General features: G+C 38.8%; 1 protein-coding gene across 7 annotated transcripts in view; it reads right to left on the bottom strand.

The window, feature by feature from the left end:
- The window catches only part of LOC134343948 (ADP-ribosylation factor-like protein 15), a 278,874-nt gene that overhangs the window by 139,037 nt on the left and 122,619 nt on the right, over positions 1-17,218 (bottom strand). For all 7 annotated transcript variants that reach the window (XR_010017347.1, XR_010017346.1, XM_063042915.1 and 4 more), the window contains exon 3: positions 14,311-14,370. Coding sequence is in view for 5 of the 7 variants with exons in the window: in XM_063042915.1 (XP_062898985.1) it covers positions 14,311-14,370 (60 nt within the window). In the remaining 2 variants the exon portion in view is untranslated. The remainder of the gene's footprint in view (positions 1-14,310; positions 14,371-17,218) is intronic.

Consider the following 17,218-nt stretch of genomic DNA (forward strand, 5'->3'; position numbering starts at 1 on the left):
TTTAAATTTCAAAATCCTGTATCTATATGTTCAACGATTATCATAATAAGAAAAACATTGGATAACTGTTCTTTTCTCAAAGCATTTAACCTCTTGCAATGTTTCGACTTGTCTAATGTTTTCATGGCTGAGTACTAAAACAAAGTCCTTAATTTTCTACAATAATAAAATGTTTCTCCTAAGGAATCAAGGAATATTTATTCAATAAAAATCTTAGGATGTGAACATGAATTGAAACAAAAACCAAGATCAAGTCAAAGTCTGTTTTCCATATTGCTTACTTCTTGATTTTGTTATTCACCAATATTATGCAAACTGTAGCTCCCTAATTAAAATTCTGCATGATATTCATTATGAAAACATATCAACCTAGAGATTACAAACTCAGATCTCTTAATGGCAAAGGCCCATGCAATTCGGTAAGTCTTAATTAAAATAACTGACCATAGCTGAATCTGTAGCAATACAAGAGGAAACCGTCCAACGACACCTGCTATTCATACATGGAAATTAAGATTCCTAATTTTAAATGACCTCATTATTAAGTTAAGCCACATAAAGCAGTGGTTTATCAACTCAGAATAACCAATTATTAAGAAACATGCCACTATTACTTTGCATTCCAAGCAGATTTGAAAAAGCTGGATGTTTAAGTCACTTTAAAACAGAGGAAACTGAAAAAAAACCCAAGTAATATGAGATGTACTATTCGTAGAAATTCATTAGTTATAGAATTTTCCCCAATAGTGATAGTCATATTCAATAAGATTTCAATAAAACTGCTGATGTTTAGGTAGAGATACAACCTACTGGCTTGGAGCTGTATCTACAAAATGGACAAAATTTAACATGCTTTATCTTTTCAAAATAGTAACAGTGATCTGGACAATGCTCACAGCAGATTGTTTGGTTTAGGTTTATTCCAACTGAAGACAATGCAGAGAAAAATCAAACAAATTCACTGAACATTTCTTAATCAGCCTTTTGTACTTCAGGTGGCATAGAGTTCAAATTCAAGTTGTCTGTGTCATTAATTGCATTTCCTGCAAGATGGTAGTGCACTCGGATGTAGTGGATCCAGTCAAAGGGGCAGTTCCTCATCTTGTCCATTTTTTTTTAAAAAAACAAGTGCCAGTCACTGCTGAACATTAAACACTGCAGGACTATCCCATCAGCGAGTAACTCGATAATGATGGAGTTTGACTTATTGTGTACCACTGTTGTGCTGTCGCCTTGATACATTATGTACTATTGGACAGTGCGGCTGATTGTCTCGGATGTTTTTATTGTGATTGCAAGACCCTGTGATAATGGGAGCCACTGCAAGTCTGGGTCACTGATTTATTGACAAGACTGACGGCAAGCCAGCTGCATTGCCTCAGTGGTGGCCAGGACTAAGTCTAGGCTGCTGAGACGCCTGCAGCAGTTGCATAGGCAAGGAGACACTGAGCATTGTGCAAGAGGCATCTGTGGGTGCACTGGAATATGTTATGGGTTGGGAGCTGCCCCCTCCAGTGCTCGCTCGGTGGAAGAGCAAGCTGGATGTTGAGGAACTTGGGCTACTCCTTTCTCGTTTGTGATAGTATGTTTTTGTGAAATTGTAACCATACGTGCTATTTGTGATATGTGCTATGGGTAGTGTGCTGAGTGCTGTTGGGGAAGTGTTTTGCACCTTGGCTCGAAAGGACTGCTGTTTCATTTGGCCGTATTCATGTATGTATGGTTGAATACTAACTAAACTTCAGCTTGATGTGCCACAACCAACAAACCAGTAATTGTTTCTTTTATTCCCCCCCCGAAAAAAAAAGCCTCTTAACAAACGAATATCCTGTATCCTAGATGCCAGAGATCAGACACTAAAATTTATTATTTGGTCAATTAATTGCAATTAAACTTTGCAGTAGATTATCTTGGTTGAATGTAGTTCACACTCTTACTGGAAAACAAAATACTTTTTTCCTGTATACATCTCCTCGACCCATTTTCTATTCATACAGTTGTATAGACTGATGGTTAAAATTTGAAGTTTAGCAGTACAAGATGGGATTTGCACAAAAGACATTTATCTATGCAGTTTAAAATCAATTTGCTGACACATATGTACAGAATATTAGTTCATCTCAAGCAGCCAAACTAATTAGCATATACATTATATCTGAATTCTATCTGGTAATTGTCTCCAGGTGACTTTTACTTGGTAAGGTTGAAAAAGATTGGAAAGCTTGGTGAGAGATCTCATGCACTGTTAAACATGCTGGATGAGCCATGGAGCATTAGCCAATTGTGCTAAGCTTCGAGCAGCTTCATCTTTTAATTGGTTTTGACTATCACACAGTATATAGGTAAGAGGAAAAACAAAAACCATTCACGGTTCTCAATTTTAGAATTGTCAGACTCAAAATTAACGATTTCCTCGTACAACCTAACACTTCAAAGAAAGTAATCAACACAGGCGAAATATCAGAACTATTGTCTAACACAATCAAAATAAAGTGATATACAGACAGATGGGCAAGGTTTAGGTTAGCAGTGAATCCTTTCAGGTCTCATGAAAAACTGGCAGACTGGCAACCCATTGTCAACCAATGCAGTTGTGATCTTTGTAAATTATGAAAAGAACTGCATGGAAATGTGTCAAACAGTTGATTAGCAGCATGGGGCATCATATCAAATTTGATTTATTAATTTTGACACCAGGCAGAGAATGGTAATTATAACATTATTTCTCTGGGCATGACATACACTTCCTGCCTTCTCCACCTGCATACCTTTGTATGTTTAACTTTTCAAATGCTGCAACACTAATATAATCCTCCATCCTTCTTTGTTGTTTAACAGGTTCTGACTGTTTTCACACATGTTCAAATTAAAAATATCAACTCCTTACTGCACACATTGGGACAATGCATGTGTAACATTCCAAGGTGTTTTAAATAACTAACTCTACTGTGGGTATGCATCTTTCCAAGGATAACTTATTCTCCTTGCCATGCTGCTTTCTTCCATATATCAATGGCAAGGTTAACAAATTAGTAAACTAGACATAGGAATGAATAAAAATCCAACAGTTCAAGAACATAAATTTAAATTTAAGGATTAGGTTAATTTGGCATCATGCTCAGCACTGACATTGTGTGCTGAAAGGCTGTACTGTTTAATGTTCACTATAGCAGCTGTTCTAATAAATTCAGTTCAATAAACTAGAAAGTAAATAAAGTCTTAGCAAGGATGATCAAGATACTAAGGAACTGTTACTAATCTAGTTCACTAGCATCCTTCAGGAGAATCAATCTTCTATCCTCAACACAATTTGGCCTATCTGTGACTCCAGAACCACTGCAATGTGTCCCGTTCTTAACTGCCTTTTGAAATGGCCAAAGCAAGCCATTCAAAACCATTACATTATAAAAGTTGCTTTTAGTTCAGCCAATACTTAAAGTCCTCGTGTCTAAAGTGAAAGAGCTGCCCTGAACTGGTCAATAGTGCCTTACCTTTCAGACTTCATCACAATCCTTGGGTGACTCATCCTACAAATAAGAATCACCCATCGAAGGGGCAGCAGAGTTGTATGAGGCAAGTGGGAGTAAGCATTGGAGTGTTATTACTACCTACTCAACCTTCGTCAGCTCATAAATCTGTGGTGCATGCTGAACGACACTTGGAAGCAATGGCAACAGTAGCAACTGAAAAAACTTGGGTGGGGGGAGGAGGCTTTAAAGTCCAACACCATTAGGCAGTGAGGTAGTGAAGTGGTTAGTGTAATGCGAACCAGGTTCAATTCCCGCTGCTGTCTGTAAGGAATCTGCGTTCTCCATGTGAAAGCGCTAATTTCCTCTGGGTGCTCCAGTTTCCTCCCACTTTCCAAAGACATACACATTGGTAGGTGCTGGATCTGACTGTTTAATTGTTATTTTCTTTGCATTTTAACAATTAATTGTCTGCTTCTATCTTAAGTAGCTCTTATATAAATATATCAGTTTATTATGCTTCCTAGTGGCTATAGAATGTATATGCAGGTTAAGAGTCCTCCCTAGTATTTAATGAATCTGGAAGCTTCTCTCAGTACTGCATTATTTGAATGAATTTTCTGATTGGTTGATCCTTAATGACAAAATTGAATAAAATTTCCTTATCTTTGAGTATAAAATAGCTGAAAATAATGTTAGTTCTTAGATCGTTTGACTCTCCACTTAGTGGAGTTTTATCACTGTCTGTAGGAGCCATGTACCTATTTATTGAATTGACTTTATTTCTGACATCTTTCGCATAAGAGGAGTAAAAAAATCTTTACATTACATCTCTCTAAATGTGCACTGTTCAATTTATAGTAATTTGTAATAAATAGTATGTACAACAGGACAGTCAATATAGTGTAGAAATACAATTGTATCAGTGTGAATTAATCAGTCTGATGGCGGGGTGGAAGAAGCTATCCTGGGGCCTGTCGGTCCTGGCTTTTATGCTGTGGTACCATTTCCCAGATGGTAGCAGCTGTAACAGTTTGTGGTTGGGGTGACTCGGGCCCCCAATGATCCTTTGTGCCATTTTTATGTACCTGTTGCTGTAAGTGTCCTGAATAGTGGGAAATTCACATCTACAGAAGCGCAAAGCTGTCTGCTCAACTCTCTGCAGAGTCCTGCAATTGAAGGAAGTACAGTTCCCATACCAGGCAGTGATGCAGCCAGTCAGGATGCCCTCAATTGTGCCCCTGTAGAAAGTCCTTAGGATTTGGGGATTTATGCCAAACTTCTTCAACTGTCTGAGGTGAGAGAGGCTCTGTTGTGCCTTTTCCACCACACGGCTGGTATATACAGACCACATGAGGTCCTCGGTGATGTGTATGCTGAGGAACATAAAGCTGTTCACCCTTTCAACCCCAGATCCATTGATGTCAATAGGGCTTAGCCTGTCTCCATTCCTCCTGTACTCCACAATTAGCTCCTTTGTTTTCATGACATTGGGGGAGAGGCTGTTTTCTTGATACCACTGTGTCAGGGTGATGACTTCTTCTCCGTAGGCTGCCTCGTTATTATTTGAGATAAGGCCAATCAATGTATTGTCAGCAAATTTAATTAGCAGATTGGAGCTGTGGGTGGCAACACAGTCACCAGTATACAGAGAGTAAAGGGGAGGGTTTAGGACACAGCCCTGAGGGGCTCCTGTGTTAAGGGTCAGAGGGGCAGAAGTGAGGGAGCCCACTCTTACCACCTGCCAATGATCTGACAGGAAGTCCAGGATCCAGCTGCACAAGGTAGGGTGAAGGCCGAGGTCTTTGAGCTTCTTGTCGAGCCTGGAAGGAATTATGGTGTTGAATGCTGAACTGTAGTCTAAGAACAGCATTCTCACATAAGCATCCTTCTTCTCCAGATGTGCAAGGATGGTATATAGAGCTGTGGCTATCGTGTCATCTGTCGATCGGTTGTACTGGTAGGTGAGCTGTATCCTCACTTTGTGTTTGGGTGGTAGCTAGCGCTGTTGGGTGGCAGTTAAAAACCAAACCGATATAATTACCTGTTCACCTTTTTGGTGAACAGGTGAGAAGGGGTGAGTAGGGAATGCACATTTTTTGCTGACTTCTTGTCTTTTTGATCAAATTTACATGAATTATGGAAGAGTTGAATAATTTTATTGTTGGTTTGTAATATAGGATTAAAATGTCCTTTTTTTGACTTGGAATTCAGTTAGTTGGAAGTGCATCATACAGTGCAATTAGCCCTCACTTAACCTCTCAGTGACTTTTAGTTTGTTCTCAAGTAGTTGCTACAGTTTGTCAATGAATTATTTTTAATATATTAAACAAACACCAGTTTATGGGAAAGCCATCACCACAGATTATTTCGCACAACGTTTCACATTCTGGACAAAAAGGATTGCTTGGACCTGTTTGCAGAAAAAGAATTCCAACACAAAGGAATGTAAAGAAAATCCAGCCAGTTCTCTGAGATAACTATTATCACAACACTAAGAAGGCACGGTAGCAACACGAGCAGCTTAAGTGGCAGACCTACCTATGGCTTTGAGCTGATACATGCTGTGTATTTGTGGACAGTTTGAGTAGTCAGAGTTGCCTATCCACTGGGGAATGTTGCTCCATTGTGTAGTGTTTGCCTGAAGTCTCATTGTTCTGTTTCATTGAAGTGCTCAAAGCATTGGTTTGTTGGATCGTGTGTGAAGTTTGTGAGTGCCGAATAATTGTCCCAGTTACTGACATTGAAATTGAATACTGTTTGTTTGGTTAATGCACTGTGGATGCACAAGTAATTTGTTTGTTGCCTCAGTGGAATACCACCAGTGCATTTTGCGAACATTTGAGTGGATCAAAGGGTGGGACTGATGAAAGTGGCTCAGAAATGGAGGCTAGCAAGAAAGAGGTTACATTTACTACTAAAGCTTTGGTGAATAAAATTAAGTCTTCAAAAGAAGCATAAAACAGATGTGAACAAAATTAAACGTTTAATACTAGTAGCTAAGGATTTTAAAGAAAAAATAAGGAAAATGCCTCACAGGTACAATCTCAGTTTGGGAACTTGTCTAACTAACCTTTGTGAAGCTGCCACTAAGCAACATCATACAGTGACTCCTTTACTTCCCAAGGATGAACAGGAAAAACAAAATGAATGGTGTACAAGCACTGATAAACACAGTAGTACATTCAAAGAGGATGTGAAACAATGGTTGGCACAAACATTTCTCACTGATAGCGATGATCTATCTGATGCTGCTGCAATAAATGAAGACATGGCTCACCTTCCAACAGATGATGTTTTTCAAGTTCCAATATATGTTATGACTCCAGATACGACAGATGACTTGCAAGATTATGTAAAACCAAGTGACAGTGTGTCAAGTGTTGAAAGCAGAAGAACTAGCTTTTCTTCCTCTGCTGCAAGAAGAAAATCTTCTGTATCAACTACCTCCACTGCACGCACTAAAAAGAGGCTGATTTTACTTCATTAATGGCACGTTAACAACTATTGAATGACAAACATGCACTGGAAGAGCAAAAGGAACAGTTATGGAAAAGGCAGGAACAGCTAAAGTTGGAAGAAATTGCCGCACATATGGTTAAAGTTAGTGTGCTCATGACTTCAAGTGTGTCAAGTGGTAAAAGTACTTCAGCAGGACAATCCAATGGCATGGGTTCCTATACTGGAAAGGCACCAAGAAAAACAAAAACACACAATGTCAATGTTGATTTATTTGTTCCCCAAGTGTCTGGGAAATATGAACAAGAGGCTGTTCAGGGCGTTTTCTCTCAGTTTGCACTATTGAGGCACTCTGAATCTGTCACATCCAACAGCTCAAAATGCTCATGGGGGCATGCACTTATAGCATTGAACACTTTTTGTTTTCAGACGATACAGATCAAAACATTATTTCTGATGTTATGAGGAAGAAAAGTGAAATAAAAATCTTATTGGCACAACTTCTTTCATCTTTGCCTGAAAGAGAGATTCAAATCTTCAATGGCAACCCATTACAGGATCATATATTCATGAAGGCCTTTGAAAACAGTGTTAAAAGCAAGACTGACAGCCATAGTGGCTGCCCCTATTTCCTTAAACAGTAGACTAAGGGTCGCCCTCGGAAATTTGTTAGAAGTTGCCAGCAAGCTAACCCCAACAGAGGATATGTCAAGGCCAAGGCTTTACTACAGGAACATTTTGGTTGGATAGAAAACTGTATCCACCTACATGGAAAAGGCTCTTTCAAGGGTATCCATCAAATCTGAAGATGTGAAAGCTCTTCAAGAGTACAGTCTTTTCTCACAGGCTGTTGTAATGCCATGGAAGAAGAGCAGTACATATGTGAGCTGGACATGCCTGGCAACCTCACAGGAAAAAGGACATGCATTCCCTTATGCACCGTAGGGTCAAGAGTAGGTCTTGAGTAGTTACATCGCTACAGGATTGAAAGTGGCCAGCTGAAATTATGAAAATTATTGTAAACTACCTAATATCTATACACAGGAAAAGTATGCCTGTCCCCAGAGGAAACATTCCATGACAGAGGGATCTCCAGGGATGGTCTCAACTGAAATTTGTCCATTCACCAGAGATCGATTCAGAAATTGAGGATGATGGGGACAAAATTGCCTAAAGCATTGGAGCCATTGCAAGTGATTCACAGTGCTAATGATGGACCCTATGCAATTAGAACAATGTTTAGTTGAATTATGAATGGACCACTGAAAGGAGACAATGGTGATGGAAGAGACTGTGCACAACCAGAACTAACAGTTAACACGATCTCAGTTTTGAACTTGGATGAGCTTTGGCAGCAGTTTTAGACAGACTTTCCCCGAATACAGTTAGGATGAACATCTCTTGACAAACCAGGAAGACCACAAGTTCGTGGAAAGTTCATTGTAAACTCTGCAAAACTGGTGGATGGCCGCGACCTCAACAATTTACCTTTAAGGAAGGAGTTGGTTAACATGTCAAATAATAGGAAGACTGCAGAACATGTCTGCATGAACTCTGCAAGCAATTTCCAGGCAGCCACTAAGTAAAGCAATTGACTGGCATGCGATTCGAATTACTTGAAAGGCATGATGATGCCAACAAGATGTATAAAGGAGTTATTACAAGATGATCCAAAAAGCACCGCAGCATGGAAGCTTAAGATTACCATTCTCAAAGCCCAAGGGAAAGTCACTGAAGCTATCAGGGAGCTGAACAAGTATCCGGAACATTTTGTTGGAGATCTGGAAGCATGGCACAAAATAGCAGAGCTTTATATCAATGAACACGATTATGGAAAAGCAGCATTATACAGAGGTAAAATAAACTGAAGGTGGATTTGAAAACATTGAAATCTCTTGCAAATTCTTTTTCCAAGCACAACGAGTTCTGAGTATGTGGAGTACCCACAGGCACTATCTAGCCTGATAGACTTTAGCCTGTTATCTAGCCTGAGGAAGAGGGGTGCATGTACCATTTCTAGAACCAACAAGACCATAACGCCACATAGATCTCAGGAGACATTGTACTTATAGTTGAAGACACAGGACCTCACAACTGATGAATCATAGGAATAATCACTCAAGCCTTTCCAGAAAGAACATGTGTGGTAGGTGCACATCAAGAACAAGACCAAGCCTATAACAAAGATCAATACAAGGGGTAGCGGTTTGAGAAGCTACAAAAGCTTTAGTTGCTTGATTTCATGGCATTAACTTGACTTGTTGAATTGACAAAGAATGGTGGTAGAGATCACTCTGTACTGAGTTCAGTTCTAGTAACCTCTTAGCCTAGGTGACTGTTACATGACTTGGTTTAAAGAAGAAAGATGATATTTGCAAGAATGTTAAAACGTGTTGATAAAATGTGAATGCTTTTCCTTGAAGATTTCATGTCTCCTATTTTGTGATATGTAATTGTAATTATTATAGTGTTAAAATAATTAGGGACTGGAATGTAGTAGCCATGTATCTACTTAGTGTCTGTATTGCATTTGTTGGGTTAAGGTAATTTGTCAAATGGATTTGGGCAACAGTTAGCAGGTGGTGCACAGTGTTAGGTGGCAGTTAAAATAAAATGTATGTAGTCACCTGTTGATCTCTTTGGCAGCCCAGAGAGGGAGTGAGTAGGGAGTACATATTTTTCATGGACTGCGTGTCTTTGTTTGAATTTGATCCAATTACTTCTGTATGAATTACGGAACAGTCAAATGATTTTATTGTTGGTTTATAATGAAGGATTAAAATGTACTTTTCCATTTGGAATTCAGTTAGTTGGAAGTGCATCACGCAGTGCAATTATCGCTCAGTTAGCCTCTCAGAGACTTTTAGTTTGTTTTCAAGTAGTTGCTACACTGTCATTTCCGATTTCTCTTTGATCTATTAGGTTCAATATAACTATTGTGAAGCAACAAGCTTTATGCCTCTTTCCTGACTGTTGATATGCCACCCCAGAACACCCTAAAGGACTGACATTCTCCTCTGTCAAAGAATTTTAAGCTATTTTTAACCTTGTGATCACTATTTTAAAATATAATCAAACAGATAAAAATACTAAAAGAAACTTAAGATTTTAAAATTAAAACATTTAACATTAGGTAAAATTAACTAGTTTAAGTACTTATCTGTACTTCTTCACCCCACTACAGTGACACTTATATTCAAATATTTGGGGCAGCTATCAATATATCATGGATGAAGGGGCAGCACAGAAAGTACTTCAGGATTCCTCTTCTGCAGATCAGTGTTCCATCACTAACTCAATAGGCAGCCTAGCAGTGAAGTTTTGGACTTCAGCATATAGCTAAACATGAATACATCTGAAGAAGAGCTAAACCGCAAGCAGCTAGCCATGGGCCTGAAGTGTCAGTCATCCCAATTTGCCCTGTAAGGTTAGAAAGCAGTTGGAACATATCCTCTGTAAGTCAGAAAAGTTTATAGTCCATAAAAAGCAGGCCATTAAAACACACTAAATGGCTCCTGCAAATTTCAGGAGCTCCTAGGAAAAGTGCACAAAGGAAAACATCTGGAGGTGAAGAGAAGGCTGAGGTTCAATTGAGACATTCATGGGAGAAGACAGTCAGGGTGTGGGAAAGTTCAATTCAGCCAATGGAAGTAGAGTGCCAGCTGTGAGCAAAAACTCATCAACGGTAACACAAGAGATTCTGCAGATGCTGGAAATCCAGAGCAACACACAAAACACTGGAGGAATTCAGCAGGTCAAGCAGCATCTATGGAAATGAACAAACATTCAATATTTCAGGCTGAGACCCTTCATCAGAATTGGAAAGGAAGGGGGAAGAATCCAGAATAAAAAGGTCGGGGGAGGGTAAGTAGTACAAGCTAAAAGGTGGTGGGGTGGGAGAGTGGGGGATGAAGTGAGAAGCTGCAAGTGAAAGGGAAAAAAGGTAAAGTGCTGGAGAAAAGGAATTTGATAGGAAAAGAGGGTAGAAAGAGAAGGAAAAGAGGCACTGAGGGAGGTTATTTGCAGCGAGGAGATGTAAGAAAGGAGCCAGTGTGTGGAATTGAAGAGAGAAGAGGGGGAATAATTACCAGAAGCTAGAAAAATTAATACTCATCAACAGTGACTTGGGGATTGTGGCCTGTTTCACGGTTACAGTAACATACTAATTTATTCCAGATTATTTAATGAACTTAAATTAATTTCTTCAGCGGCTGTGGTGAAATTTCAAGTAGCAGCCATTATCCAGGTCATTGAATTACTAGTTCAATAACGTAACAAATATTGTACAGTACTGTAAAGCATTCACTGCATCAAATCGTTTTCCTTTTTTAAAATCAGTAACTGGCGGGAATGTTCAAGGACATATTCAATGTGTCATTGCTGCAGTCGGAGCTTCCCACTTCCTTCAAAAGGACGACAATCATACCAGTGCTCAAGAAGAGCAGAGCGAGGTGACTCAACGACTATCGCCAGTTCCACTCACACTTATTGTAATGAAGTGCTTTGTGAGGTTGGTCAGGGCCAGAATCAACTTTGCCTAAGCAAGGTCCTAGACTCACTGCAAATTGCCTATCACCACAATAGGTCTGCAGTGGATGCAATCTCACTATCTCTCCACTTGGCGTTGGATCACCTGGGCAAGACCGTTGCCAGCCTGCTGTTAAGTGGTTACAGCTCAACGTTCAACACAATCATGCCCTCAGTTCTAATTAACAAGCCCCAAAACATGGGCCTCTAATCTCCCTCTGCAACTGGATCCTTAACTTTCTCATTGGAAGACTACAGTCAGTGTGGATCTGAAGTAACATCTCCTCAATGACAGTCAACACCAGCACATCTCAAGGATGTGTGCTTCATCCAATGCTCTACTCTCGCTACACCCACAACTGTGTGGCTGGTGATACAACTATAGTTGCCAGAATTTCAGATGATGACAAGGCAGCACACAGGAGCAAAATAGATCAGTTGGTTGAGTGGTTTCACAACAACTTTGCACTCAACATCAGTAAGACCAAGGAGTTGATTGCAGACTTCAGGAAGGAGATGTCGAAGGGACATTCATCGAGGGATCAGCAGTGGGAAGAGTAAGCAGTTTCAAGTTCCTGCGCGTCAACACTTCTAAAGATCTATCCTGAGCCCAACATATTGATATAAATACAAAGGCAGCAAAACAGCAGCTATATTTCATTGGGAGTTTGAGGAGAATTGGTAACTTCTACAGTTGTACCATGAAAAACATTCTAACTGTCTGGTATGGAGGGGCCATTGCACAGGATTGGAAAAAGGTGTAGAAAGTTGTACATCAGCAAGCTCCATAAATGGGCACTAAACCCCCCCCCCCCAGCACTGAAGACACCTTTTAAAAGCAAGGTCTCAAGAAGGCAGCATCTATCATAAAGGACCCCCATCCTCCAGGAAACACCCTCTTCTCACTGCTACCAAGGAGGAGGTACAGAAGGTGAAGTTATACATTCAACATTTCAGAAACAGCTTCTTCCCCTCCGCCATCATATTTCTGAATGGACAATGAACCCATGAACTCATGATATTTTTTGCTTTTTTTTGCACAACTTACTTATTCTTTTTATAAATACTTTTATTTTAACTTGTAATTAAATTACTATGAATTGCTGCTACAACACAAACTTCAAGACATATGGCAACGATATTAAACCTGATTCTGATTAAGTAGTGAATACGGCAAAAACTCATTTTACCATCTCCTACTGGAACTTTATTTTTGTATTAGTCTTCAAAACAACCCGAATCATGGGTTAAGCAGAGTCTGCTATTTCATTAACATGAATCTTCATGGAACAGAACAGTACAGCACTGGACAGACCATTCCACACATGTGCCAATTTCGATACCAATTCATTATAAATGTATTCCTCCTGTGTATCATCGATATCCCTCAATTTCCATCATATTTCTGTGCCTATCTAAAAGCCTTTTAAATTTCACCAGACTACCTGATTCCACTGCTAAACTTGATAACCTATTCCAGGAACTTACCACTCAGAATAAAAGTAAAACCCCTCCTGGCAACCTTAAAACCCTGTCCTCTGGTGTTTGAAATTTCTACCCGAGAAAAGATTCTGATTTTCAATCCTATCTCTACTTTTCACTTAAAATAGTTATTAGATCTTCCCTTAGCCTCCAGTGCTCAAGGAAAAACTGGCCAAGTTTGTCTAATGTTTCCTTACAGCTTGTCTCCTTTAATCCATCTATGAGGTCCTGTACTATGTAGCATGGTTCATTATTATAAAATGAATTTATCATAAAATAAATCTGTCGTTAAATGATTTTGTGAAGCACTCTGCAACTAGAGGAAATGAGGGTAAATATATTTCTCACATAGAACAAACCGATTTATTGCAACTACACCGGCTAGTTCCTCTGTTCATCACAGGATATCCCTGACAGCTTTAGTCTTCACTCGCCATGTCTCTGTAATTCCCTTTACTCCACTGTAATACTGATACATTTTGACTTTAGCTTCTCCTTCTCTCTCAAATTGCAGAGTGGAATTCTATCATATTATGATCACTGTCTCCGAATAGTTTCTTTATCTTGAGCTTCCTAATCAAATCTGGTTTATTACACAGCACATAATCTAAAATTGCCTTTCCCCCAGTGGGTTCAACCACAAACTGCTCTAAAAAGCCATCTAACAGGTATTCTACAAATTCCATCTCTTGTGATCTACCACCAACCTGATTTTTTCCAATATACCAACATATTGCAATCCCCATGACTATCATCATACTTTTCTTTTTACATGCCTTTTCTATCTCCCATTGCAATTTGTATCCCACATCCTGGCTGCTGTTGTTGAGCAGAACGGCCACAGAGGTACTTTGCACTAGCTGTCTATCCCCTTTGTCTCTAATAAACAAAAAGAATGCTTGAAATGCTCAGCAGGTCAGGCAGTATTTGTGGAGAGACAATTGAAGGCCAGGTTGATGACCTTTCATCAGAACATATGTTAAATGAGGATCTAGAATGATCTTCAGGCCCAAATGGGCAATAATTTTCTTCTTTGGCGAATGTTAGTGAGCCGCATGAGTCTTAAGTCAATCTGGTGGCTTCATGGGCACCAGTTCTATTAATGAGTAAAAAATTCTGTAATGCAAATCAAGTTAACAAATACTCCTCTTCTATCATAAGCATTCAATGTGTAGTTCTAATACATTATGACTTCAGTATCACAATGATTACACTCCCACTTTCCAAACTATTATTCAATAAGGACTTTTTCTTAAAAACAATTAAAATGGAGACAAATATCTATTCTTAAGGTGACTTTTCAAGATGAAAATCTCAGATACATATACTACAATACAGCTTTAAGTATATTAATTATTTTAGAAACTACACATACCTCCTAGTTCTTTCACATTGAGGATTGCATTCTGGAATGGGACAGCTTTAATTCTAAAACCTAAAGTCCAGGTGGGGAAACAGGAAAGAAAACAAATATTGCAACTTATTATGACCAAAAAGCAGACAATAAAACATGACATTAGCTTCAAAGATGAGAATAATATTGCTTGCTACAAGTTGTGGTGGGAAAGTAAACCATTCTACTCTTTATACTGAGTATCAGTGGTTTGTTTAGCTTTAATTTCCTATGAGGTACGAAATTCAACACCTCAAAAAAAAACGGCTTGCAGATCCCGAAGAGGAAACCACGAGGAAGGAAAAGTTCAACGAAAACACAAAATACTTAATTTAGTCTCAAATCAATTTCAGTCTAATTTTACAGGACATTGGCTATTTGACAAGAAAACAGACTCTCAAACTAATGGATAGTCTGAAATGCAAATACTCCCTCTTTGCTGGGCCCCCCTACACGTTGAGCTTTCCAATACAACAGTTTAAGCCATCATGTGCTTTCACATTCTGGACTCCAGCTGACATTTCTTCACTGTTAACACCCTCAAGGGGGTATGCTATGTGCTGCAAGCAAATAATAACGTGACTCCTCTAGATACGATATGTTAAATGTGCGTGCATTTCAGTTTCGATCCAATTCGGCTGGCACTACATGGCACGGAGAAATATTAACGCGCGGTCAGCGCATGCTGCAATCAGTTGAACATATATTTCAGACTTATATCTCCAAACATCTTCCACAGTGCACAATCTCCAAAACCGAAACATTCCTAAAGAATTGCCCCAATTCTATAAAACAGATTAAGTAGTCAGCCATAATCCTAGGAAGAAATTGAAGCTCAAAGAACAAGCTTACATTTATATAATATCTTTCACAGCCTTAGGACATTGCAATAAAGGTACATTGACTAACAATAAAAATAAGTAGTGTGACTATTTTATTCCTCTTTACAAATTGAAAACAAACAAGACCACAATGGCTCAGAGTTCAAAGACAAAAGCATTGCAATATTTTAAATGAATAAATAATAGCATTACATATGGATATTAAGCCTAAAAAGGTCATAGAATCAGAAAGTACAGAAACTGATTTTTTTGTCTTGCTATGCCCATACATTAAGTACCCACAAAATGAATTATATATTCTAGCACTTGGCCTCTGGTGCTATGTCTTAGGTGATTCAAATACTAGTTTACATACTTAAGTGTGAGAGACCCATCTCCACCATATCCTCAGTGTGCTCCAAATTCTAAAAACCCCTTTGCAGAGCTCTACTACGGGAAGATATTAATACTACCTCCCTTATCTGTGCCTATTGAATCTACATACCTCAGATTCCTTCTCTGTCTCCTCCACTGCAAGGGCAAGGAAAACAAATCCATCCTCTCCAGATTCTCCCCATAACTGAAAATGTTCAATCATGATCAACTTCCTCTGCATCCTATCCAGTGGAATCACACCTCCTATAGTATGCTAACGAGGACTGAAACAATGGTCAATTGTTTCAGCATTCACATGCCTTTATCAATGATTTGCAAACTTGTCCTACATGCTAAATGATACAAAATTATATCATTGAGTGGCATAACTATTATTTGTTGGTTTTATTTCCATGCAGTTTGACTTCCCTACCAGATGAAATTATTTCTCTATATCAAGATAATTTAACAGGTCATAATGTTGTCATTTACTATCCAAAGAATGCACACACTATCAGTGCCCAGACACTGGGTTATAGCACTTCAGCAGCATGGCCACAGATTCATCAGGTCTCATCTGCAACTGCAGAAAATGTGTCTGTGAATGTTTACATTTAGGGTATGGTTTCTGTTTTACTTTTGTCATTTTGGCAGTGATAATATAAACTAAATGGCAAAATTTACAAAACAGATTAACAAAGATGTTGCCCAGACTGAAAATTTGAAGCTATGAGCAATGATTGGATTACATAATGTTGTTTCCTTTAGAACAGAAGAGGACACAATTGAGATATATAGACTTAATGGATAGAATAAGTAAGAAATAATAATTTCTTGGTTCAAAAACTAAGATACATAGATTTAAAATAATGAACAGAAGAATCAAGAGATGTGAAAAAACTTTCTCATCCAAGTGTTAGGGGTCAAGAATTTATTTCTGGAATAGGAATAAAGGAACTTTCATAACACAACAACTCTCAGAACACTTAATTCTTTCTGAAGAGATGTCCCCTGGTGGGCCAGAGACATGGTGGAAGATGGGATTAGATTGGGGAGCTATACATCAACCGGTACTAATACAATAGGTTGAACTCAAAGTAAAAAAAAAAATTACAATGCTGTGATTCAATTTAGTTTAAGGGCTATGACGTATGTTGCAGATAATCAAAATATCAGTCAGGCCATACTTGGCGTACTACTAGGTATGGTTCTGGTCGCTACACTACAGGAAGATTGTGGCATAATTAGGAAGAGTGTAGGAGAGATTCACCTCAACTCTGGTTGGAATGGAAGCTTAAGTAATATGGAAACGAACTGAGATGGATTGACTGGGTTTATTCTTACTGGAACGTGGGGAGGCTGATGTGGTATTTTAGTGGTTTATAAAATCTTGAGATATAAATAGGGTAAAATGGTCTCTCCCCCCCCCCCCACCCCAAATGGGTCTGAAGATGGAGGTCATAGGTTTGAGGCGAGAAGGGAGAAATTTAAAACTACATTCAAGAGCAAGATTTTCCATCTTTTGAAACATTAAATTTGTCTTATACATCACCTACAGGATTAGCAGATTCAGAAAGAATTTACCTCAAAGGAAAAGTAGTAGATCATTTGGTTTTTGACACCTGATCTGTAGAGGCAATGTTTCAAGTCAAAACCTTGTACCAGGACTATTATCGCCTTTCCTTTTCACTGCT

The sequence above is a fragment of the Mobula hypostoma genome, chromosome 3, assembly GCF_963921235.1.
Source record: "Mobula hypostoma chromosome 3, sMobHyp1.1, whole genome shotgun sequence".
NCBI classification, from domain to species: Eukaryota; Metazoa; Chordata; class Chondrichthyes; order Myliobatiformes; family Myliobatidae; genus Mobula; species Mobula hypostoma.